At 44.0% G+C, this 27,031-nt stretch overlaps 1 protein-coding gene across 2 annotated transcripts in view; it reads left to right on the top strand.

The window, feature by feature from the left end:
• Positions 1-1,104: 1,104 nt before the first annotated feature.
• The window catches only part of ARFGEF2 (ARF guanine nucleotide exchange factor 2), a 94,686-nt gene continuing 68,759 nt past the window's right edge, over positions 1,105-27,031 (top strand). For both annotated transcript variants that reach the window (XM_079783576.1, XM_079783575.1), the window contains exons 1-4: positions 1,105-1,411; positions 15,865-15,895; positions 16,528-16,651; positions 26,397-26,543. In XM_079783576.1, the coding sequence (XP_079639702.1) occupies positions 1,159-1,411; positions 15,865-15,895; positions 16,528-16,651; positions 26,397-26,543 (555 nt within the window). In that variant the 5' untranslated portion in view covers positions 1,105-1,158. The remainder of the gene's footprint in view (positions 1,412-15,864; positions 15,896-16,527; positions 16,652-26,396; positions 26,544-27,031) is intronic.

Raw genomic sequence — 27,031 nt, 5'->3', positions numbered from 1 at the left:
CGGCTCTTTGGCCCCTTGAGTGTGGCCCTTCCACAAAATACCACGGCCTGGGCGAGTCTATTTTGAAGAAGTGGCGTTAGAAGAAGTTTAAGTTTAAAAAATTTGGCTCTCAAAAGAAATTTCAATCGTTGTATTGTTGATATTTGGCTCTGTTGACTAATGAGTTTGCCAACCACTGGTTTAAGGTATTACAAATAGTAGTACATATGTCCCCCCGCCCCCCCTCTCCGCACTGACCTCCCCCCGGCCTCCCCTACCCCCCTGGACTGTCTTCGTCCCCCTGCCCCCAGTGTCTTGAGTCTATTGGTTGTGCTTATATGCATGCATACAAGTCCTTCAGTTGATCTCTTACCCCTGCCCCCCCAACCTTCCTGCTGTAGTTTGACAGTCTGTTCAATGCTTCTTTGCCTCTGTCTATTTGTGTTCAACAGTTTGTAATGTTCCACCATGCTTTCTTTTCATCCTTTCTCACCTCCTCCCGCACCATTTCTTTTTCCCTTTCATTCCTCTTCCCTTGTCCCAACTTCCCCTTCTTCCCTTTATCCCTCTCATCTCCTCTTTTCTTCCTTCTCCGCTCTTCTCCTAAACTCTCCTCTTCCTCCCTCCTCCCTGCCTTCACCCCATCTCCACCTCTCCCCCTACTTCTCTTACCTCCACGCCACCCCTCCTCTTCTTCTCCCCCGGCTTCCTCTCTCTCCTCCTCCTCTTGCCCCTTTATCACCTCTCTCTCTAACCAATCCTCTTCTTTTCCAAACTTTTCCCCCTTCCTTCCTCTCCTCCTACCTCCTCCTATCTCCTCTCCTCCCTCACCTCTCTCTGACCCCTACCTCCACTCTCACGGTCCTCATGCCTCTCGGTCTCCTCACCTTCTTTCCTATCACCCACGTCACCACCTCTCCTGCCTTTCCCGTCCTTTCTTCCGCCCTTCAGATCCCCACGGGCCTTCGCCCACTGGCACTCGCCTCCCCACCTTCTTTTTTTTCCTTCCTTCCCCCACCTTTGCCCCGCCCCTCCTCGTCCACCCGGCCCCGCCCCGCCCCAGCCGTAGGCCCCGCCTTGCCGGGGTCACGGGGTCGACGGACGCGCGGCGGCCGCAGCGGCCCCGCCAGTCACGTGGTCACGTGACGCGATCCAACATGGCGGCGCTGTGGGCCCGCGATGTCGCTTCCTGACGGGGCGGCACGGACGGACGCGGCGGGTGCCGGCCGGGACGCCGGGCCCGCGGCCTCGTTCACCTGCTCGCTCGTGCCGCCAGCCCGCGGGGCTCCCAGCCCCCGCCGGGCTGGTGCGATGCAGGAGAGCCAGACCAAGAGCATGTTCGTGTCCCGGGCCCTGGAGAAGATCCTAGCCGACAAGGAGGTGAAGCGGCCCCAGCACTCCCAGCTGCGCAGGGCCTGCCAGGTGGCGCTCGGTGGGTGAGCCGCTCCGACCCGGCCCCGCGCCGGCCTCCCCACGTCGGCCGTTACCCCACTCGCCCTCAGCCCGGCCTCCTGGGCTCCACCTACCCCCGACCCCGAATCCCACCCCTGCCGTCCTGCTTCTCTGCCTCGGGGGAGGCTGATGCTCTGGCACCCCGGGACCGGCCCAAGGTCACCCGGCACGGTGTGGTGGCCGCCGCGGCAGGCTCTCCCGTTTCCTGGTTCCTCCCGTCACAAACTCACCAGCCGTCCTGGCCTTAAGTTTGGTCCTCACCCGGCTGGGGGTTCTGTGTGAGCGGAGCCGGTGGGAAGGGCTGGCTTGGGAAAAACCCCGAGGCTTGCTTTGGAAGTGCCGGATTGGAGAACGTTTTCCTTTCGTGTGGGGATCCCCCGTAACCCCCTGCAAGGAAGGAATGGAGAGGGTTGTCCTGCGTCTCCCAGGTACTGTGTGGAGGAGACCTAGGCTGGGCGGTCCACTCCATAGAGGGTCGGTGGAGACGAAGACACTCGTCTTGTTTTACTCACTTCTGGATCCCCTGCACCTGCAACAGTGCCTGGCACATAGTAGGTGGAAGAGACCCCTAGTTACGGAAAGAGGGCGAGAACGCTAACTCATAACTCGTTAAAACCTTAATAGTTAATTCCAACATCAACATCCTGTTTTTTCAGTTTAAGTCAACAAATACTCGTCAGATGTCCACTGTGTACCAAGCACTGTGATGGGCGCTGAGGATACAGTGGGGAACAAGTCAGACAAGATATTTGCCCTTTAAAGAGCTTCTACTCTTAAAAGGGGAGAGAAAATAAGTAAATAAGAAAATTAATGAGGCATCTTTGAATACTAATAAGTACTTTTGTAAAAATAAAAGAGCAAGATGTGATACTAAAGGGATGCTTTTGATAAGGTGTCGAGAAAGGAATCCTTTCTGAGGAGGTAACATTTGACCTGAGTACTGAAAGGCAAGAAGCATCCGTGTGGAGTTTGGGAGAAGAGAGTTCTGGGCGGTGAGGATCAATACGGTTGGCTGGATCTGGCTTCACTGCCCCTATGCCTTTGGTTTGGAATATGGAAAAAGACCTATTTTTCCTAACAAACTGAGTAAATGGGAAGTTTTCTTTTCTGCAGAGTTTGCGATTGCCATCACCTTTCTCACTTTGTCTGGTTCACGGTTCAGTGCTGAGAGTCTTCTCTTGGGGCCTGGGAAGGGGCTTGTGAACTTCGCACTTCTCTGGGAAGAAGGTCCATGGGCTTTCATCAGATTCCCCTAAGGGTCAGACTCCCTCAGGGGTCAGGAACGATTGATACAGGTTGTTGTTGCTTAGATAACCTTGGAGGAATTTACTGAGATTTAGCCTTGTGAAGCTTTTCTGTTCAGAAAACCAGGGCTAAGGGTTGGATATCGTTTTATCAGGAATGCTCAATAAGCACTACAAAGCAGTTTGTTAGGGCAAAAGCCTGGTACTTATAACTCTACTTGGAAATCTGCCTGGATTCTATCCTGTCACTGTTACTTTTAAGTGTATTGTCATACACGGTTCAAAATAGTTATTTGGCAGAAAAGTCTCCCTTCCTCAGAAAACAACATATAATTTTCACCAAATTGTATATCTCATTCTTGGAATCTGCTTATAAAATGGATCATAAAGGGTCATAACATTGAGAGCTTATTAGACATTTTTGGATCATGTCTTTCTTCAGAAGTTCATATTTTTCCAGCCCAAATTGTAGAATGCACGTTCAGTGTGTTAGTAGTGAATGTAAGAAATAGCCTGTAAAGGAAGTAATTCGACCATAGGTTAAGTGAGTAGCAAGTTGACACAGTGGCTCATCGTCATAAAATTGAGTAATAGGAGCTATAATGAGGCCTACGCTTAGTGTTGAGTTGAACCAGCCATCTTGTTTAAGAGAACAATTGTGTGTTATTGCTGTTAAATAAAAATGACCGTTTTACTTATAAACCGTAGAAAACATGTAGCAAAGTACCTGGTGAGATTTCACTGCATCTCAAGACACAGCCCTCTTTCCAGTAAAAGTAGCCAAAATGAGCCTGTGTATAAGAAGGATTGCAATGTAGCTAGTATTTTAGAGGTTACCATATGTGGATTGTTATTAATTTTTGATAAGAGGAATGTTAAATGACTACTCAAAGGCGAAATGCTTGAATGAGAAGAGCACTTAACAGAAAACAGCTTCTGTGATGTGAGTCCAGTTGTAGCTTGTCGGGAGGGGAGAGCGGCTGCTGGATAGGGATCAGGAGTGTGTGCTCTAGACGGTTCCCTTGCCTTCCCCTGGTTATCTTTGTGATCTTGGAGAGATCTGCCTTCCTTGTAGGGTTATTATAAAGTTAGTTGACATGTGCAAAGAACTTGGCATGTAGTAGGTGCTCTGTAAAGGCTTGCTGCTATTACTTACGTTTATTATTTTAACCTACAAACCACAGAAACTATAAGTGCTCTGGCTTAATGTAGTATATTAACCTACATTGGTTCCTCATTCAGCAATGGCTTTTTTGCTTTATTTGGTTTGTAGTTGCCATAAATAAGGATTTAATTACATGACAAAAAGATTGTGTTTATTGCTAAATAAACCCAACGAAGATGGGGTGGTTGTCTTTTGTAAAAACAATGATGATCAAGATGGAAAAAGTTTGGAGTAATCTCACTGATTCATCTCCACTAAATGCCAAATGCATAGATAGAGACTCCCAAGTAGGGGTTTGTGTCCTTCCAGCCTTTATCTGGAGAAATCAGAAGAGCCCAGAGTATTCATCACCACAAGGACATTGTGGCTCTTTATCATGTTAACAAATTTTTGACATATAAGTAATCTTGAACCTTTCAGCCCCCTGTTGGGTAACATAATTATATCATTAAACCTCCCTTTCATGTCTTATTTAAGAGCCATTTTCCCCCCATGATCTCTCCTTAACTATATTTCTACTCTTTTTTATTTTTAATCCTCACACTAGGATATGCTTATTGATTTTAGAGAGAGAGTGAGAGAGAAATATCAATCAGTGCCTTCCTTACATGCCCTCACTAGGATTGAACCTGCAGCCTAAGTATATACCCTGACTTGGAATCGAACCCACAACCTTTAAGTAAATGGGATGACACTCCAACGCAACTGAGCCACCTGGCCAGGGTACCTGCTCTTAAGCTATATGGAGTTTGCAGATTTGACAAAATAATTGAATGCTTTTAAATTGGGCATAGAAAAATTTGTCTGGAAATCTGAAAAACTTCAACTGAATTGTTCTAACAATTCTCTCTCTCTCTCTCTCTCTCTCTCTCTCTATATATATATATATATATATATACATATATATATATGAGATACAGTATCTTATTTAATAATTTAATATGCACAAATGGCCAAGTAAGGGTTAAGTGTTCTATAATTGCTAACTGTCATTATTCTTAGTCATTATTAAGAATATGTAAAGCGAATAGTAAACATACCTATATTTTTTTCAAATGTAATTGAATGACTTAAAAAATTGAATTTATTTTTTAGAGTAGTTTTAGATTCACAGCAACATTGCATTAAAGGTACAGAGAAGAATTCTCACATATCCCCTGCCCCACACATGCATAGCCTTTCCCATTATCACTATCTCTCACCAGAGTGGTACATTTATTATAATTGATGAACCTAAATTATCATTAATGTAGTCACCCAATTGAGTGACTTTTTAACATCACATGTTATGTAGTAACTATGATATCTCCCATGTACTGAGCATTTCTTATGTTCCAGGCACGGTGCCATGAGCTTTACATGCAGTTTAGTTCTTACTGTTATCCTCATTGAGGCCCACAGAGAAGTTGGCCAGCATAACTCAGCCAGTAAGCAATGGAGCTGGGGTGTGAACACAGGCAGTCTGGCTCCAGAGCCCAAGAACTATTACTACCAATGCTGTATTGTTTCTCCATATAAAAGTTCTTGTATATGAAGTCTTTAAACAGTTCTTAGACTGCAGTGATGTTTCTGTGCAAATGAATTTTTGATAAAGTTACTGTAAGTAAACCACTCAGTAAGTAAAGAGACCATATTTTCTATAGTTGGGATGTATTTGAAAGGCCTCTAGTGAAAAAGATCACAACTATTTTTCCTGCAGGGTTTTACTGCATAGGTCTTTGGTTTACTTTAATTTATGGACTAATGGGAAGAAATAAATAAGGGTAAAGAGCTGGTTTCCCATAAGTTTCATTTGAGTTATGAAGTTCTTCTGATTTATGACATCTCTCTTTCTTCATCAGCAGTAAAGTCCCTCATATTAATTCTGGAGTTGTGGCCTGTAATTGATGTCTGTCTTTGGGTCCAGTAGGGAAAGGGAAACCAAGGCCCAGAGAGCAACTTGCCCACATCTGCACAGCCAGATGGGGAAACAGCTATATACAACACAGCTCTAGCCTGACATAAATGATCAATTAATTTTTAGGTTTTCTACTTAACTGTTAAATATATGGAATTTAGAGATATGTGGCTCTTTGGAGAGCTTAGCTTGAGCTGTCTTGATGGCATGATGGTGGTGGAAACCACACTGGAGTGGGTTGAGGCATGAGTGGGAGGTAAGGAAATAGTGAGCTCAGACAACTTTCCCAGAGTTCGGCTGTGGTGTGAAGGGGAGGAGGAGATACGGATGATGGGAAGTTTTCTTTCTGTTGTTTTTGTTTTTTTTAAGATATGAAAGATTTCTTTAAATGTCATTGGGAAGGAGCCAATTAAGGGAGTACATTCATAAATCTTAGTTGTATATTAATGTGCAAAAAACATTTAACATTTATACATCCATCTGGTGGTAAATTGCTTTTTCCTCCATATGATGATGATGATGTTCTAATTTTGATGTGTTCAAAATAACTATTTTCACTATTAGGAAGAACCTCAGTGCAAAATTTGAAAAATACAAATTTAAAAATCCCTAAATTATCATAGCAGATATAGTAAGACTTTAAATTGATATATAGAATAAAATATTTAATTTTAGCAAATTCTGGTATTTTGATTGGACATTTTGTTTATGAGTGCTGCATATATAAAAGTTCTGAGGAATAACGGGACTCCGGAGCCTGGCAGATTACTCTTTGTTGAAAAGTTTTATAATGATTCTTTGGGAGGAGGTCATCTCTCTGGAAGCAGCATCTAAAAATTGGATTTTGGTTATTGAAAGGTATTTATTTATTGGATTGGTGGAATATTCATTGAGAACTGAGTTTGAAACTTTGCTTATTCATTAGTCCTGTGACCTTGGATTAATAAGTTAGCTTTTTTGAGCCTGAGTTTCCTGAGATGATAAAGGTGATAATACCTGTGCCACAGGATTATTGTAATGGTTAAGTGAATTAATGCAATGAAATTACTGACACAGTACCTGGCACCTAACAGATGACCTACTAAAATTCAGAGGCATTGGTGTTACCATATTTAAAGGAGAAGGAGCTGAATGCTTGCTCTTCTCTATCTTCCCTATTCATTGGTTTATGGACCTTTTTGCTGGTCTCTGACATTTGGACACCAGAGAAGCAAGTGGTTGGATGAATTTAGAGCTCTGTCCTGTACTTGTAAATCTCAGGGAAGATTCTGTAAGCAGTGCTGGGGAAAACAGTAAGACCATTCTTTATGGAAAAGAGTGAACTTGTGAAAAGCGTGTACTTAATCAGCAAGTACATGGAGTCTCCTACATAAATAGCTCAGCACTGTATTTAGTTCTCACCATTTTCACCAGGCTGAGGGGCCTGCCAGGAAAATACTTGACTTTCTTTCCAGCAAGGTTATCTTAGAAAAGAGTTTTTATGTTTGTTCATCCTGGAGTCTTCCTATAAGAAACTTCTTTTGGTTTACTGTCTTGGTTGTAAATAAATCTCTTAGCTTTTTGTTAGGTATTTTATTAGGTTTTATAGATTGATAGGGAGAATAGCCTTCTTGTGCTAGGACATAAAACTCTTAAATTTTCCCTCAGCCCTAGGGAGTGGTCAATTTATATTTGTTCTTTATATAATTCTTTTTCCTGTTGACTAAACCAGGCTGAAATTCATTTGGACAGTATTTATTTGGGTTCACACATGGTGTTATGATGCAAGGAAAATAAAAAAAACAAGGACCCTGTTCTGTTCTTATGGAGTTTGCAGTTAATGGAGAAGAAGGGCATTGTTCAAATGATCTTGTCCTCTGGGCCATACTAGCAACTTGAGAAATCCCAGGAATGAGAGAAGCCTGGTCCTGCCAGGGGAGTGAACAAGAAGTGAGGGAAAACTTTTCTGAGGAAGTCTGGAGATCTAAATGATAAATAAAAATTAAATAAGTCAGGGTCAGAGGCATTTTGGCTGTATGGGGAAGCAGCATGTGCAAAGGTCCTGTGGCAGCAAGGTGGTATACCTGTTAAGGAAACTAACAGATATAACTATATGCAAATTTACAGTTATTAAAAAAAAAAAAAGTCACGGGAAGAATGTTTGAGGATGAAGTAGGAGAGGTAGGCCAGGGCCCTTGGAGATCATTGTGAGGAGTTTGACTTTTAGACCAAAAGCAGTGAGACAACACTGAAGAGTTCTAAACAGGGAAGAAGGTGATAGGATGACCAGTTTTGTATTTTGGAAAGATCACTTGGGCCATTGTGTTCAGAACATTTTAGAGCAGGGATGGAGAACATCTGGACTGTGAGCCATATAAGTCCCACAAAATCATTTGGTCTGGCCCTGCCAAGGCATTAGGGGTGGGTTAATTAAATATTTGACCAAATATAGCAGGCTAATTTTTAAGTTGATAGTTTTATATGGCCTGTGTATGATGTTATAAGTATCCAAATGGCCCTTGCAGGAAAAAGGTTCCCCACCCCTGTCTTAGAGGAAGACCAGAGGGTTTGACAACCATCCAAATGAGAGATGTTAGTGGCCTGGACTTAGAGTGGTGACAATAGAAATAGAGCAAAATGAATGGTTTTCCCATTTGCTTAGAAGGTAAAACTAACAAAACCTGCTGATGGATTGGGTAAGAATGTGAGAAAGAGGATTGCTAAGGCTATTAAGTTTCTAACTCACCCAACTGGATGGATTTTGGTTCCGTTCTTCAAAATGGGAGTGTGGGAAGATCATCTGGGAAGAGGAGGGGGTCAGGGATGAATTGGGACTTGGGTGTGTTGAGTATTACCTGCCTTTGAGCATCCAATTGGACAGGTGGAGTGGGAAGTGGATAGATATATGAGCCTGATGTCCATAAAACAGGCCTGGGTTGGAAATCGAGATTTGCGAGTCATCAGAGTCTGTGTGGGGATCGAAGATATAGGTGAGGGTAGATGGCCTGAAGAGAAAGAGAGTAAAGGGAAGGAGAGGCATGGGGAGCTGGGGCCTGAGGAACCCAGCCCGCTCTGGCTGCGTAGAGGAGGCTAAGTCTGTAAGGGAAATGAAGAAAAGATGAGCTGGCAAGAGGCAGAAGGCAGATGAGAATGTGTGCTTAAGAAGCATAGAAAATTTCAAGAAGGGTAAGGTCCGTAATAAGGTCAAATGTTGCAGGGAGCTCAGGTCAAATAGAGACTGGAAAAATGCCTATCAGATTGAGTGGTGTGTGGGTGAATTTAGCTTAAGCTGTTTTGGTGGTGCAGTGAAGTGAAAGCCAGGTTGGAGTGGGTTGAGGCATGAGTGGGGTGAGGAAATAGACAGTGAGCACAGACAACTCTCTCACATAGAAGTCATGGAAGTTGTATTGTGTAGAGTTGTGGTTTTTTTTTAAATTTACTTATTTAAAGGTAAAAGCTTGAACTTGTTTCAGTGTCATTGGGAAGGGAGCCCGCTGAGGGAAAAGGTTAAATGCAGGAATGAGAAAGGACAGTTTATTCGACAAGTATTGAGTGCCTACTCCATGCTTAGGAATTCCTAGGTACTGGGAATTCAATAGTGAAGAAAACAGGCAAAAGTCTCTGGTTATAGAGTTTATATTCTACTGAGGAAAACCAATAATAAATGGACTGATACATAATATGTCAAGGTTGGTCAGTACTGTGAAGAAAGATTAGAAAAATGAGTCAGAATAAAGTGAAAAAATAAAGCAGATAAGGAGATACAGAATGATGAGGGGTAGGGATGACAGTTTTAGGTGGTGAGGGAAGGACTCTGAAAAGGTGACATTTGAACACTGATCTGAAGGAAGTGAGGGGGAAGCCATGTGGCTATCTGGGGGAGGGAGGGCCTTCCAGGCAGCAGGAAAGGCAAGTGCAAAGGTCCAGAAACAGAAAAACCCAATAAGTAGGCTGGAGGCAGGTGGTAGAAGGTGAGGTCAGAGGGATAGCAGGGGGCCAGATCTTATAAAGGCTTGGAGGCCAGGGTCATGATTTTGGATTTTACTCATAGTGAGATGAGAAGCCCGTAGAGAGCTTTGAGCAGAGGAGCATATTTCATCTGATTTACATTCTAAGGGAATCCCTCTGGCTGCTGTGTGGAGAAAAATGTGGGGTGGGACGGCAGATAAGATCTGAAGCAGTAAGACCAGTTAAGAGGCGGTTAAGATGGTCTGGGTGGGAGATGATGGTGGAGGCCTGGTCAAAAGTGATAAGATTCTATATAATACGGAAAGCATGAAGTTCCTGAGAAGGCAGGTAGGGATGGGCGACTGCAGAACTGGAGGGATTGGACACCAACTGTCTTCTAGCAGGAGTGGAGGTGGTGGGTGCAGAAGTAAGTCAATTTGTAGGTTTGCTAACAGGAAGTAGAGGGAGTCTCCTTGTGGCAGCTTCTAATTTCTGTGTGAAGTAGGGGCCACTCCATCGATGGTGAGTAAAGAGTGGTGATGATTAGGAGGGAGAGATGGGGTGTTAAGGAGAACAGAGAAATGTGCAGTAGTCATTGTAGAGCGTTAGAGAAGATGGGCTTAAGTAGCAGTATTTAGGGGTGTGACTATGGCTTTATAGATCTGCCAATTTGGTCTGTTGTCGGAGGTCTGGTTTTTAGGTGGGAACGGGTCAAAAGGAGATGGTAGTACAATCTAAGTTTGAGATTTTGCCAGAAGTTAAGAGTAAAGGTCAGAGAGAGAGAGAGAGAGAGAGAGAGAGAGAGAGAGAGAGAGTCAAGGCTATTGATTGCCTATCATTCAGATAACAATCCTGCTAATGGATTCTGTTCTGGAAAGTGAAGAAAGGGGAAACCTGATATATTAGCCTTGTCAAAGTTTGACAGGCCCAAAATAGGCCCTGCTTGCAGTTGAGTAGGTCAATTGGAAGGAAAGGAGGTTGTGGGCAGAGAGCAGGAAGGAGCTGGAAGTGCCACCGTTGCACATGGGAACAGGATTCGCAGTGTCACCACCACACAGGGTGGTTTAGAGCGAAGGAGATCATTGGAGGGGGAGTTGAAGGAATTGAAGGCAGCCTAGTAGAGAGGGGTTTGGCAGGTCAGATGTGTGAGGAGAAGTAAAGGTTTGAAGGGATGTTGTGGGACTTTGCGGGAGCTGACCAGTGATGGCACTGTGGAGCTTGGGAGTGAATGTGACTTAGTGCCAAAGTCGCTGATGAATGGGGAGGTGTGACCCAGGAGGTTCATTGATGGCAGCCATGCCCAGAAAGGATTTCCCAGGAAGACCTTGTGGCTTTTCAACTGAAGCCACCCCTCCCCACTCAGGTCTCCTTTCTTTCCAGCCTACTTTTTTATTGCTTCTAATTGCCCAGTTGGCAGTTGGAAAAGCAATGCCTGGTAAGAAGTGGAGCAGTAAATGGAGCAGCTGTGACCCACCATATGCTCCTCTTCCTTCACCCCCCCTCTCCTCCCTCTCATCATCGACAGGTTCTGGAGTGCCGGCTCTGGAGCAGCCAGTCTGGGTGTGAATCCTGACTACACAGTAGCTCCTCCGGGCTGTGGGCAGTTGACTTCACCTCTCGGTGCTTGAATTCCTCACCTGTATGTTAGTGAAGGATAAGAGTGCTCTTGCTTCTATGGGTTGTGGTGAGGACTGAATGGACACCTGCTGCTAGTGAATGTCAGCTGTTTTGATAATGATTTCGGTTCCACTCATTTTCTTTTTTCCCTTGGCTTTGTCTGGTTCCATCTATGGCACTAGAGATTTTGCACTGTTGCTAACTCCTGTTTTAAGATAAGAACAAGACATTTATTGACCTCCTGCTGTATGCCACATAGTGCCTTAGCCATTAATCTCACAGTACCTTTCTCATGGGGTATTTGAGAGAATTACCTGCACCCAACTGCCTAGTCACAGTCTCTAAAGCACATGGGGCTGCCTTCTATCCTTTTTTGTTGTTGTTGTTAATTCTCACCCAAGAATATTTTTTCCATTGATTTTTGGAGAGAATGAAAGGAAGGGAAGGAGGGGGAGAGAGAGAACATCAATGTGAGAGAGACACGTCAATTGGTTGCCTCCCACATGCACCCAACCATGGCTGGGAATTGAACCTGCAACCCAGGTACCTGCCCTTGATTGGGAATCAAACCCGAGACCCTTTATTGCATGGGCTGACACTCCAACCACTGAGGGACACTGCCCAGGGCTATCATCCAAATTTTTTAGAGTTGGAAATCAGATTCAGGGATAATTAATAACCCACCTGGCATCTTTCAGCTAATAGAACTTCTTGCCAGGACTTGAACCTATTTCTCCCTGAATCACAAGTCTATTTTTTTCTTCCCATCATACCAGCTTGCCACAACCCTTTTCCCTGTTCCTTTTCCTGCCTCTTTTTATTATTATTTATTTCAGAGAGAGGGAGAGAGAAAATCACTGATCAGTTGCCTCCTGCACACCCCACACTGGGGATTGAGCTTGCAATCCGGTCATATACCCTGACTGGGAATTGAACTGTGACCTCCTGGTTCATAGTTCAATGCTCAACCACTGAGCCATGCCGGCCGGGCTCCTGCCTCTTTTTAATGAGGAAAAAAATATTGTTATCCAGATACATCCAGAGTCCCTTAGTTGGATCATATGAAACTACTAATATTTGACCATAAAAATGCCACTTTTATGCGGTTCAGACTGGTACTTCTCTCTACCCCCACAGTCTCCACTCTGGTCCAAATCCTCATATTGCTTGCCTGATTGGCTTCCCTGCTTCTGTTGTGGCCATCTTCCCCTTTATCCTCAAAATAGCCAGAAGGTAGGTCTGCTCAGGCCACACTACCTTCCTCCACAGGCTGCCCATCATCTGGACCCCTGCTGTGCTGAGTGGAGAGCATTTTACTGTTTTTCCTTTAACAAAGAGAGGTTTAGAGAGTGCAACAAGTCCTAATTCTTGTGGGAATACGTAAGTATAAATTAAGAAAACTAAAGAGAATCTGTGAACAAACGATTTGTGGCCACAGCTTCTGTAGTAGTATCTTCTCTTTGCTGCTAACTGCGGTTGGCCCTGCTCTTCACTTACCACTGATGCTGCCCCAAGTTACTCTGGCCCTTGTTCGTTCTCCTTGGAAAACCAGGGTGCACCTTCACTGTGGCCCTGCCACAGCAGGCCAGGAAAGGGGATTGGGAGACTCCAGAGCCAAGTTGTAAAAGCCTCCCCAAGGCATATGGAGTTCATTAGAGTAGCACAAAAACCAGTGTTTTGTGGCATTCACAGTTTGACATAGTGATAGCAAAACCAACATTTATATTGTTCTGCATTTACAGTTTACAGAGTAATTCTGCTTGCTTATTTGAGAGTCAAGGTACCTAAGAGGTTATGAACATGGACTCTGGAGCCCAAATTTTGGGTTCAAGTCTCCCTCCACCACTTGGGTCTTATTTTTCCATCTGTAAAATTTAACAGGATCTGGCTTGAATCCTGGCCCTCTGGCTTCTTAGTTGCTCGTTGCTGTTAGGCTGAGCAACATATAACTTGTACAAAACTTCGATGTTTTGTCCTCACAGTGCTGATCATAGTCCTCAAAAGTCACTTTTATCCTCTGCAGTTACTTTTTGTTAGTCAATAAAGTACTTCCTCTTGGATTCTTCCCTACCCCTTAAAGCAAAGATTGCAAAATGGTAGCTCCAGGGTCAGGGTAGCCTGCAAAACAGTTTTATTTGAGTCATTTTTTTTTTTTAATAGTAGAAGTTGCTTTGAATTGCAGCCAGAACTTTCACTTTAAAATCCAAGTCAAAACAACTGGCACTTTTAGGCTCAGGGTCTCTAGAGGTATCTATCAGTCAGCTGGAGCAGAGGTGCTGCTGTACCCTTAGCCCTGTTGGGTTGGGAGGGGTCCTCCCTGCCCTTAATGTCCTACACCCACCCATCTCTCCCCCTGAGGTTCCCTACCTGGTGGCTCCCATAGGCCTTTGAGTGTGTAATCCCTGCACTTGATTTTATAACCATGGGTACCTCAGTAAGTAGCAATCCTGATGATAGATTCACAGATTGGTGGGTTGGCACCAGCGGCATTCCAGAACACATTGTTTTAAAGCTTATAGGTTATCAGGGACTCTAGCAAAGGCCTAATTCTTTCAGAAACGTTTACTGACTAAGCTTAACTTTAACAAGGTAGCCATGATTGGAAGGAAACTTTATATTTGTAAAGTGCTCCTCAAGCATGTCACACAGTGACAGTTTTACCACCAAGCAGAACCTTCAGGTTATAGATGTAGATTTCTGGAGGCTGAAAGCTTAGCTACCAGCCTCATGGGTTAGATTTCATGGGCCACTCCCATAGCCTGGGGGCTTCAGCTTAGAGGAAGCCAGAACTATTACCTTAGTGTATTCTTATCCATGAAGGACAGGAACCATGATAGAGTTCTCTTAACAAACTGTGTCACAGGCCTTATGGTCCATGAGCAAAATGCTTGATATTAATCATATGGGTATTTGGCTCCTGTTTTCTAAATGCAGTAAGAAGACGTTGAAGCCCTAACCGGTTTGGCTCAGTGGATAGAGGGGACTGAAGGGTCCTGGGTTCGATTCCGGTCAAGGGCATGTACCTTGGTTTCGGGCACATCCCCCAGTGGGGAGTGTGCAGGAGGCAGCTGATCAGTGATTCTCTCTCATTGATGTTTCTAGCTCTCTGTCCCTCTCCCTTCCTCTCTGTAAAAAATCAATAAAATATATTTAAAAAAAAAAGAAGAAGAAGAATACGTTAAGAAAACTGGTTTGAAGGTTAGACTTTGCCAACTCTAGTGAGTCTAGGTATTCAGTTTTTACATTCTAAAGTTCAGTCTAGAGTAGAGGTGTGAAAAAAAGGAAATTTGTAACCTTCAGATCTGTGTTCTGGGGTTGCTAGGATAATTAATGCCATATTCAAACCAATGGCTCTCAAGATTGTGCAAAGAAGGCTGGTGTTTTGGACATTACCTGGATACATGCATGGCATTCAGGGTAGGCTGCTTCATTGGCCCATGTTGGGGATACATTGAGCCTAACATATATGAACATGTATGATTGAGTGGGTGTAGGGAATTCTTGGTATTTAGATAGGGTATTCTGGTGTTTCAGTGGTGTAAACCTTTGTACTTCTGTAAATAAGACTATCTCTTTGACATTGTGATTTCTGAATAATGACACTTTATTTCCATAAGTGTAACCTCCATGGTTAAGATTTTTAAGTTAATTTTCATTCATAAAATATATATATGCCTTTGCACAATAGTATGAATGTACTTAATGCCCTGAACTGTGCATTTGAAAATTGTTGAGGTGGTAAATTTTATCTTACGAATATTTACCACAATTTTAAAAGCACATTTATTGTTTTAAAAAATAAAGTACATATGTTTATCATAGAAAATGTGAAAAAAATAAAAAATCATCCTACTATTTAGACAACTTTTGATATTTTATTTATTTGCAGTTTTCCATGCATATTTTTATATAGTTGAGGTGTTATTGTATTACCATACTGTATTGATAACTACATTAACATACATTTGTAGAATAGGGGAGTAGCTAGAACACAGACTATAAAGCCAAAATGCCTGAGTTCCATTTCTGGTTCCCCAGTTCCTAGTAGGTAACAGGAGGCAAGTTACCTAACTTTTCTGTGCCTTGGTTTCCCCTGTCTAAACCAGTGATTCTCAACAGGGCAGTTTTGCCCCAAGGAACACCTGGCAATGTCTGGAGACATATTTGGTTATCAAGACTGCAGGGGATGGGTAGGGGGGTATGTTACTGGCCAGAGAACGCTGCTAACCATCCCAGAGTGCATAGGACAGCCCCAAACTAAATTATCTGCCCCCAGGTGTCTCTAGTGCTGAGGTTGAGAAGTCCTGCTCTAAGTAAGAGATAATAGTACCTACCTCATGGGATTGTTATGAGTACTAAATAAGTTAAAATATGTAAAGAATTTAGAACAACGCCTAGCATGCAGTAACTGCTGTGTGTTAGCTATTACTGTTTATATAATCATTTTCATCATTTCATATCAGTATTTCTGTACTTTAAAATCTTATAAATATTATTTTAATAGTTTATGAGTATCTTTAGTAAAGTTTCCTTCTATATAAACATTGCATACTCCTAACAGACCTTTCTTTCTTCCTCATCAGATGAAATTAAAGCAGAAATAGAAAAGCAGAGGTAAGCTGGGGCACTTTCTCCTTGCTGACATACAATATTAAGGGAATAGGTAGTGACTAAGAGAACCCATTTCTCTACATGTTTCCTTATATTTCTGATCCTTGGGCAGCACACACTCTCCTAGCCAAGAGCCGGACACATTGTAGAACTCTGTATGTGTTTGAACTGATGCTAGGTTAACAGGTTACTGTGTATTTGGAGGAAAGAGTAAGAAATAAGAAAGGTCAAGTTAATGCTGTTGTACCTTTTCTTGACAAGAGGTAAAGAGCTTGCCTCTTATATGTCATGCTTCCTTAAGCAGGACAGCTTGCCCCTATAAGTGGCCGTTCCTCATCGTCACAGTAATGAAGCCAGTTAGTCACATTTCAGAAATAGAGCTCTGACATGGGGATACCAAGATTCACTCCAGGACGCAGTCGATACACCTCGCTAATCTGAGACCTCGCACTTGGGTATTTTGTCCAAATGCATGTTTGTATTAACTTGGAATTGTTTAGCCCCACAGATGCAGTTTGTAGGTATTTTTAATTAAATGATTGCAGATGGGATGGGAAGTTAGAGTTAGATGTAGGAAAAGCAAGCTTTTTGTTTTCTCATTTCCCTCACTGGCCCTCTCCTGCTTTTTTTCCTAGGCTTGGAACTGCCGCACCACCAAAGGCAAATTTCATTGAAGCTGACAAGTATTTCCTTCCATTCGAGCTAGCTTGCCAGTCCAAGTCCCCACGGGTGGTCAGCACATCTCTCGACTGCTTACAGGTACCATGTTTAAACTTAATTATGTAAAGGGGGCTCTCTGCAGGCCACACTGATGAGTCCCCTGATACTCAGAATACTCTCCAGGGTGACAGAAAAAGGAACATTCCAGTTTATTCTTTTTTTTTTTAATTGATTTTTTACAGAGAGAAAGGGAGAGGAAGAGTTAGAAACATCGATGAGAGAGAAACATCGATGAGGCAGTTGGCTGCCTCCTACAACCAAAGTAAATGCCCTTGACCGGAATCGAACCTGGGACCCTTGTGTCTGCAGGCCGACTCTCTATCCACTGAGCCAAACCAGTTAGGGCCCAGCTTATTCTTTACAGATGTCTTATGATGAAGGGAAGTAAGAGGGGACTAATCTCCTTAGCTAAAAAAAGAATTAATTTCCCTAAAAATACTATTTTGTTGATCTCTCCTACGTATGTTTTTCTAAATGAAACCTTTAGCATTAGTTGGAATATTTGCTACACATGGGCACTTAAGGAAATTTTATTTAATCTCTTCCTTGATGGCATTAAAATTCATAAAATCAAGTAGAGAAATAGATATAATCAAATCTCATTATTTGTAGTAAAAATCTTATAAAGTTGTTATATGGTAAATGGGAACATGAGCCCCTTCCCATGCTCCCCCTCCCCCTCCCACTCTGTGGGAAGACAGTGAGGGCCATCAGTTAAGCGGACTGTGAGACCTTGGGAGCCTGGCCAGCTCCTCAGTCAGGAAAACAGCGTTTTTGATCTTACACAGGCCCGTCCCCTTCCCCTGCATGCCCTGTTTTTCTCTGTTTTCTGTACTCTGTAAAACCTGTGTTGGGAAAGGCTGGGTGGCAGTGAAACAATAGCACCAAAATACTGCCTCTGGTGTGGCCCATCGCAGGCCAGACGGGACCTAGTGGTTCAGCTTCACTGGTGGCAGCTGGTGTGGCAGTAAACTTCACCTTGGGAATCCAAGGGCAATACCCTGAGGTTTTCTGGGACCTCAGCACTTTGCATAACAGTTTCAAACACTGATTTAGTAAATTCTGTACCATTGTTCCTAGAAGAAATACAGAGTTAAATTCCCTTGAGCCTTTGGCCTCAGCATGTTCATCAGCTGATCAGTATGTAACTGTTCTCTGGGTGTTTTGTTTAAAGACACCTTATTTGATATATATTACTGATTCATTAAGAGTGAACTCACAGTCCACAGCATTTGCACTTGCCTGAACAAAATTTACCTAATACACATAATGTCTCCATAAAGCACATTGCTGTCTTCTTTCTCTTAGGAACACTAGACAGCACTTCAGCACTACATTTGGGGGATATTTTAAATGGCAAACTTTTGTCCTATTTTAAAAGGACAAAATGGGAAAAACATAACACTAAATGGACCACAAAAAAGATACTGCTTACAGTTTGAGGGCTGACTCAAGAGGGCAGAGTGTCGCCTTGTTTGATCTCAGCTGGGAACCTGTGCATTAAGTGATTCAAATTTTTCACTGCTCTGTACATGTCTGCAAATGACCACAAATCACCACAACTATTGATTTTGGGCTTACGAATACATTTTAGTTAGTGGGTGCATTTACAAATACAAAATCTGCAAATAATGAGGATCACCTGTATTTAGACCACCATTAACCTTGTCATAAATTACCTTTTACTAATGAAGAAGCAGGAGTAGAGAAGTTAGGGTAACTTGTTCAATGATATACAGATAATGAGAGACAGAAATAGGGCTACAACTTGGATTTAATTCCTGGTCCAGCATCCCTATATATATATATATATATTTTTTCATTTAAAAATTATATAGGTTTCAGGAATACAATTCTAAAATACATCATCTGTAGGTTGTATTATGTGTTCACCACCCTGTATTTTTTTAATGATCTACTCCTGAGGTTTCTGATTACCTCAAAGGACATTTATTCTTAAACCCAGTGGGCAGCCTACATCAATGAAAAAAGATTGATACATTTTTTAAATAAATTGAAGAGATCCATATTTATTGGTACTTTCTAGAATAGGAATAGTGAATAGGTTCTATATTATGGTTGTTTCAAAGCTGTGTTGAAAACATATATGAAGCCTCACCTGGGTTTCTTTAGAAAGTGCCATGATAGATTGGTTATGTCTGCTGAGGCACAGGGATGGTGCTGATAGTTAATGTTATTGATATACTAAGCACAATGGCTAACATGTATTGAATGCTCAGCCTATGCTGGGCCCTGTGCTAAGTGCTTTATTCTCATCATCAAGTTTAGTCTTCTCACAAACCCCCTGAGTTACTTAATCTTAGCCTTACTTTAGAATCGAGGAAACAGGCTTGGAGAATAAAATGACAAGCCCCACCAAATTCCCCTGGCCCGGAAGAGATGGAATTGGGTGGGTGTCTAGGATTTCCTTACCGCACATCTGTGTTCTTAACCAGGGGTCCTTAAACTATAGCCATGAGCTATATCTGGACTGCCACCTGCTTTTGTAAATGAAGTTTTATTGGAACATAGCTGCCTTAGTCTACTTGGGCTAATATAACAAGCTAGAGGCCCAGTGCATGAAACTTGTGCACTGGTAGGGTCCCTAGTGGCTACCGGCTGCCAGCCGAGTACTCCCTCCCTTCCCCTGGCCTGCCCCACCTCCTGGTCGAACTCCCGGACAACTCCTGGTCAAGGGGACAATTTGCATACTAGGCTTTTATTATATAGGACTAGAAGCCCGGTGCACGAAATTCGTGCACGGCGGGGGGTTGTCCCTCAGCCCAGCCTGTACCCTCTCCAATCTGGGACCCCTCGAGGAATGTCCGACTGCCCGTTTAGGCCCGATCCCACTGGGATCGGGACATCCCTCTCACAATCCAGGACTGCTGGCTCCCAACTGCTTGCCTGCCTGCCTTCTTGATTGCCCCTAACCGCTTCTGCCTGCCAGCCTGATCACCCCCTAACCACTCTGCTGCCAGCCTGTTTGCCCCCAACTTTCCTCCTCTGCCGGCCTGGTCACTCCTAACTGCCCTCTCCTGCAGGGTTGATCACCTCCAACTGCCCTCCCTTGCAGGCCTGGTCTCTCTCAACTGCCCTCCCTTGCAGGCCTGGTCCTTCTCAACTGCCCTCCCTTGCAGGCCGGGTGCCTCCCAACTGCCCTCTCCTGCTGGCCATCTTGTGGTGGCCATCTTGTGTCCACATGGGGGCAGGATCTTTGACCACATGGGGGCAGCTATATTGTGTGTTGCAGTGATGATCAATCTGCATATTACTCTTTTATTAGATAGGATAGAGGCCTGGTACAGGGGTGGGGGCCAGCTGGTTGGCCCTGAAGGGTGTCCCTGATCAGGATGGGGTTCCCTTGGGGCATGGGGTGGCCTGAGCGAGGAGCCTGTGGGGTTTGTAGGCTGGCCACGCCCCCTGGCAACCCAAGCAGAGGCCGTGGTATCTGGAATTTATTTTCCTTCTACAATTGAAACTTTGTAGCCTGGAGCAGAGCCAAGCCTGGGGCTCCCTCCGAGGCCCGCAGCCATTTGTGTTGGGGTTATAATTGAAACTTTGTAGCCTTAAGCGGGTGGGCCCGGCCAGGGTGTGCGGAAAGCTTTGCTTCCCCTGTTGCCGGGAGCAACCCTGGCCTGCTCTCTCAAGCTCCATTCTGCCGCCATTTCTGTTTGAATTTGTTTACCTTCTATAATTGAAACTTTGTAGCTTGAGTGGAGGCTTAGGCCTGGCAAGGGCAGGCGGAAAGCTTGGCTTCCTCTATTACCTAGGAAACCTTGCTCTCTGTGGCTGTAGCCATCTTGGTTGGGTTAATTTGCATACTCACTCTGATTGGATGGTGGGTGTGGCTTATGGGCGTGGCTTGTGGTGTGTTGGGGGTATGGTCAATTTGCATATTTGTCTATTATTAGGTAGGATACCACAGAGGGGCGCTAAACAAGAGACATTTATTTCCCATAGTTCTGGAGGCAGGAGAATCCAAGATCAAGGTACCAGCTGATTTCTGTTCCTGATGAGAGCCCTCTTCCTGGTTTGTAGATAGTCAAATTCTCATTGTGTCCTCACATGGCAGAGAGAGCTCACTAGCTCTGTGGTGTTTCTAATCCCATCCTGAGGACCCCACCCTTATGACCTTGTCTAAACCTAATCACACCCAAAGGCCCCACCTCTGAATACCATCACATTAGGCTTAAGACTTCAACATAGGAATTGTGGAGAATGCAAGCATTTAGTCCATAGCAACAGCCATGCCTGTTCATTTATGTATTATCTGTGGCTGCTTTGCTGCTACTGTGGCTGAGTTGAGTAGGTGGAATGCAGACCATATGACCTGCAAAGCCTAAATATTTAGTATATGGTCCTTTACAGACAAAAAGTTGCTAACCCCCTCTCCCAACTATTATCCTGTAGTTCTGGCCACTTTAATTAAAAATATGGTCTGTTATCCTAGAAATAGTCTGTTTCTGGAAATCTGTGCATGTGTATGATTTCTGTTGGAAACATCGATGTCCTGCTTTAACTTTGAGTTGAAAATTCAATAGTAGCGTTCCTGTCTTGTGGTTTATGACATACTAGAAGCCCGGTGCACGAAATTCGTGCACGGCGGGGGGTTGTCCCTCAGCCCAGCCTGTACCCTCTCCAATCTGGGACTCCTGGAGGGATGTCCGACTGCCCGTTTAGGCCCGATCCCACCAGGATCGGGCCTAAACGGGCAGTCGGACATCCCTCTCACAATCCAGGACTGCTGGCTCCCAACTGCTTGCCTGCCTGCCTTCCTGATTGCCCCTAACCACTTCTGCCTGCCAGCCTGATCACCCCCTAACCACTCTGCTGCCAGCCTGGTTGATGCTTAACTGCTCCCCTGCCAGCCTGTTTGCCCCCAACTTCCCTCCTCTGCCAGCCTGGTCACCCCTAACTGCCCTCTCCTGCAGGGTTGATCACCTCCAACTGCCCTCCCTTGCAAGCCTGGTCCCTCTCAACTGCCCTCCCTTGCAGGCCTGGTCCCTCACAACTGCCCTCCCTTGCAGGCTGGGTGCCTCCCAACTGCCCTCCCCTGCTGGCCATCTTGTGGTGGCCATCTTGTGTCCACATGGGGGCAGGATCTTTGACCACATGGGGGCAGCTATATTGTGTGTTGCAGTGATGATCAATCTGCATATTACTCTTTTATTAGATAGGATAGAGGCCTGGTACAGGGGTGGGGGCCAGCTGGTTTGCCCTGAAGGGTGTCACAGATAAGGGTGGGGGTTCCCTTGGGGTGTGGGGCGGCCTGAGCGAGGGGCCTGTGGTGGTTTGCAGGCCGGCCACGCCCCCTGGAAACCCAAGGGGAGTCCCTGGTATCTGGAATTTATTTTCCTTCTACAATTGAAACTTTGTAGCCTGGAGCAGAGCCAAGCCTGGGGCTCTGGCAGCCATTTCTGTGGCAGTTAATTCACCTTCTACAATTGAAACTTTGTAGCCTTAAGCGGGTGAGCCGGGCCAGGGTGTGCGGAAAGCTTTGCTTCCCTGTTGCCGCCGGCAACCCTGGCCTGCTCTCTCAAGCTCCATTCTGCTGCCATTTGTTTGAATTTGTTTACCTTCTACTATTGAAACTTTGTAGCTTGAGTGGAGGCTTAGGCCTGCAACGGCTATGGAAAGCTTGGCTTCCTCTGTTACCTAGGAAACCTTGCTCTCTGTGGCTGTAGCCATCTTGGATTGAGGTTAATTTGCATACTTGCCCTGATTGGCTGGTGGGCGTGGCTTATGTAGCGGAGTGATGGTTAATTTGCATATTACCATTTTATTAGAGAGGATGGTTAGCTCTTTTTTAGAACGAAAGTTCTCTAATTTGTTAGGTACTCCTGTGTCATCCTTTTTATGACCTAGAAATACTGAATGAAAATTTAATTTCCTCTTGGTGGTTGTCCTTGCAAAGCCTGTTTGACTGGCTTTTCCCAGTATGTGTGAGGTAACTTCTGTCTTGGAAATGGAAGGCCAGATGGGTAAAGGTTGGTTTTGGCTGGATTGGAGCCAGCTGCAGACACATCCGCATTCTGCCCTGAGCATATAAAGGTATCTTCTTTGAGGTTGGAGCGGTGATGGTGGTAAAGGTGTTTCTGGGTTTGAGTTAGCTCAGAGTTTCCTCTCCCCATTGGAAGAAGCCTCCCCTCTGCTTAGTTCTACTGCATTCCTTTCCTTCAGCATCTGTTCTGCCACACACTTTCCCAAGGCCAGGACTGGGGAAGGAGCGTTAGGTTCAGTCTTGTTTAAGCTAATGAATGATCTCCATGTTTCTCCAGGCTCATATCAGTAACAAAATGTTTTAAAGACTATCCTCCTAATGTAGTCATATTTCTTCAATGGTAAGATTATACATATGTCCTACTGCTATTAAATTATATATATTATAAAACATATAAAAATAGAACTTTTTAAAAGATAAGACAAAAAAATAGGTAGAAATAAAGTTCTAATTTTTTTTTACACCCCAGTGAAGGCTGTAGGAAACCACTGGTCTAAGCTGCCCTGTTCATACCACAAACATTGTCTTTTAACTCTTATTTCTAGAAAACTTTGGATTTTTAAGTGCAAGTTTATAATTATATAAATTATATGAATGTATATGACTACATTCTTTGTTAAAATCAATGTATATGACTACATTCTTTGTTAAAATATTTTTAGAACTTTACCGATAAGGCCAAAATCCCTTGGACCACTAGCCCCAAACCCAGTTGCCTGTTTAGGTGTATAATTTTCTTTCTTCCTTCCTTTTTTTTTTTTTTTTTTTTACATAAATGGTATCATTTGTACAAGTTTTCCTGCAGTTTTTTTATATTTAGCAGTGTCTTTTTTAGATCTAGTTATATTGCTATAGACAAATACAAGACAATCCTTTCTACTGGTATGTGGTATATTAATGCTACTATTTTATTTATCCCTTCCCCTATAGAGGACATTAACTTGGGATTACAATGAATACTCCTGTGCATGCAGCCTCCTTGGATACATGTATCAGTGAGCCAGCTCCCCACAGGCCTCTCTCCTCTGTCTCTCTCTTCCCATCCCCTTACTGCATCAAGGAACAGGGCAGGAACTTCTCTCCATCTCTATCACCCCCCCCAAAGTCAAAGCCACCAGCAACTGAGGTGTCCTCCTCACTGGTCCTCTGCTTCCACTCATGTTATCCTTCAGCTTATTCTCCACACACAAACCACGGGAAGCCTTTAGAGTCCTGTGTGTCCCAGTCCAAACTTTTGGCTTTGGTCTGTCCCACTATCCCCCGGGAGAATATAAACCCTAGGAGAAAAAAGACTGCCTTACTCACTATTGTAGCTCCAGTACCCAGAAGAATATCTGGCACAAGGAAGGGTGAGAAGGCAGAAGTAGAGAGACCCACAGAATGCAGGAACTCTGCTTTCTTCTGATCCTGTCTCTGCACAGACAGGGGAGTAAAATCATACGTAAAACCCATTTCAATTTGAAGGGTCATGTGCCTTTTAAGGAGTTTGTAGTGGGAAGAATAATTCCAAAATTTTTTGTATCTGAATTAAACATCCAGTAATTCACTTCCATCTTTGCTTTGCAGCATTAGTGTTGGGTTCTATGGGGCCTACTTTTATTTTTTTAAAAATTTACTGTCCATAGTATTTGTTAATTGTTTATTTATCGAGAGAAACTATTCCTTAGCCCCAGTATTCATGTTTCATAGTTCAGGAACACAGGTCAGTGACAAACTTCCATGGAACTCAACCCAAAGAAATTCTTTACATTCCAAAATCAGTTTGCACTCTGAAACAGATACCAGCATTTCTCTTCTCCTCAAAATGTTTTATGGAATCATAATTTCTGTAGAAATCCACATATGCCTTCTTTCTTGGTTCAGCCACAATAAACTTAGATAAAGCTGAAATCCCAAGGGATACCAGTGAATGCTCCAACAATATGAAATAACAGATGATTGTCCAGAAGGCCACGCATCTGAAGTTTCGTCAAAGCACTGGAAGGCATGGTGATTGTACTCTTCTCAACACCATCGTCCTTCCTGATTGGGCCTACTTTTCAACATTCACATTTTAGGAGTTCGTAGATCATCCCCCTCTTCCCAGTGCTCAAATCGGACTTGAGTCTATTAGGAGTAAGGAGTAAGCAGTGTCCAAACCCAGAGTTCATTTAGCAGGTAGCCAGCTTTGCCCTCTTGGGAAGCCTGCACATACAGCAGCTGTGAGGGGATGAGGTAAAGGGCATTTTGACTTGTTCTTCAAAAACACACTTCAGTCCCCTACCCCTTCTCCTACCCAACCCCAATCTGGAGATCTGATCAGCAGAGTGTGTGCAGGCCTTTCTCCTGCTCAGTCAGTCACCCAACCCAACAGTATCATATTTCTACCCTCAGCCACTCTCTCTTAATCTGTTTTTCTTCTACTGTGGAATGCATGCGGGGCGGGGGAGGGGGGGAGGGGGAAGGGGCATTGGGAAACAGTGTCAGGCCTCTGCAGGGTGGTGGGTGCACTGTACATAACCTCAGATGCTTGTCACTTGGTGCAGGTAGAGGCAAAAATGTGACAAGCCAAAAACGAAAAAGGATAAGGAACAGAATAGCATTTTTAAGATTCTCTACTAAGGCCCTAGAAGTAGATGATGCTTTAGAATTCATGAATCCCAGATGACTTGTGGTTCCTTTCAGCCTTCAAAATAGCCTGGATAGCTTAGAGAAAAACACTGATTCCTGGGCTCCACCCCAGAAGTTGTGGTTCCGTAGGTTTAGGTTGAGGTCCAGGAAGCTGTATTTTTAATGAGCTCTCTCAGGTGATTCTGAATCTCAGCCAGGCTTGGAAGTCATCTGCCCCCAGACCTTTGAGTTCCCTTCCAGCTCTGATTCTCCATGGTGGAATCCAGGTCATCAGTGAGGTGACAGGCAGGCTGCCTCTGAAAGGTGGCCCCTGTCCAAGCTGATCTGTCACCTGATTATGAGGTTGTGGGCCAAGCAGCCACTTATCTCTTCAACCATGAGGGTAACATACACTGTTTGATAACATAGGTGTGGAATTTAGTGTTTTTTGCTTTAATTTTTGGAATAAAAAGTATACTGATGTGATTCAACATTCAGAAAGAATGAAAGAATATACTATAAAGCAGTGGTCACCAACCGGTGGTCCGCGGACTACTGGTGGTCCGTGAGATCCAAAAGGTTGGCGACTGCTACTATAAAGTGTCTTAGTACCACCCCTGCCCTCAGCTGCTAGTTCCTTCTCAAGCAATTTATGTTATCATTAGTTTTTTTATGTATTTTTCCATTTAAAGAAAAATATGTATTCACATGAATATGATTTAGTCTTTAAAGTGTACAATTTAGTGATTTTTATATATTGACAGAGTTGTGCAACCATCACCAGTCTACTTTGAGACCATCTCTGTCTCCTCAGAAAGAAACCCTGTGCTCCTCAGCAGTCACTCCCCATTTCTCTAATCCCCTCAACTCCAGGCAGCCACTGACTACTTCCAACTCTATTATGTATAGTTTTAATCCCTCAATTTTTTGCATGAGTGGTTGTGTACTGGGGACTGTTCTCCAACTTGCCTCTTCCATCAGGTTCTGTTTCACCATCTTGGGGCTCTTCTGCCACGGAGGGAGGAACAGAACCAAAGCTGCACTCTCCGGGTGGCTGTGCCCATCATGGGCCCGGGGTGCAGAGGGATCTGTGGGAACCGGAAGTTAAGGCCATGCTTGTCATTTGCTACAGGGCGTGGCCTCAGTCCCTGCCAGACAGAAACATCTCATCTCTGTTCTTTCTGTGCTTAGAAACTCATCGCATATGGGCACATCACCGGCAACGCCCCAGACAGTGGAGCTCCAGGGAAGCGGCTGATTGACAGGATCGTTGAAACCATTTGCAATTGCTTTCAGGGCCCTCAGACCGATGAAGGAGTCCAGTTACAAATAATTAAGGTATTTCTGTGTGTTTGCCTGGTCTGGATTTTAAATTTGAAACTAGTCCCCTGTGGTAATTTGGATTTCTGATTTACCATGTGTTAGTTGTCTCAGGTGGTGCTGAGCTGGAACAGAAAAATGTAAGCATCACTTAGATCTTTTATAAAGTGTCAGAATTTATTAGCGTGGAATAAGACAAGAAGAGTGGAACCAGGTGTGTTTTCAGAGTAAACAGTTCCACTAATAACAATGTAAATTGCTTGTGAATTAAATTGGCTTGAAGTACTCTGGTCCTGCCCCTTGAATTTCTGGATTCCCAATCTGCTATTTCTCAGCAGGTTCCTGTTGATACTCTTATCACCAGTTTGCCCCTGTTTCCCCCCTCTCCACCCCCCCCATTCCATTTCCCTGTTCCATTTATCCTGCCAGGAATGGTTTGGCATGGAACAAAGAGCAGGATCAAGATGAGTGTAGCCAACATTCTGTATCTTAAGGCCTGGATGCAG

Source organism: Cnephaeus nilssonii, assembly GCF_951640355.1.
Source record: "Cnephaeus nilssonii genome assembly, chromosome: 11".
Taxonomy (NCBI): Eukaryota; Metazoa; Chordata; class Mammalia; order Chiroptera; family Vespertilionidae; genus Cnephaeus; species Cnephaeus nilssonii.
Note: the sequence above shows the minus strand (reverse complement) of the source record. Positions and strands in the feature narration are given on the sequence as shown.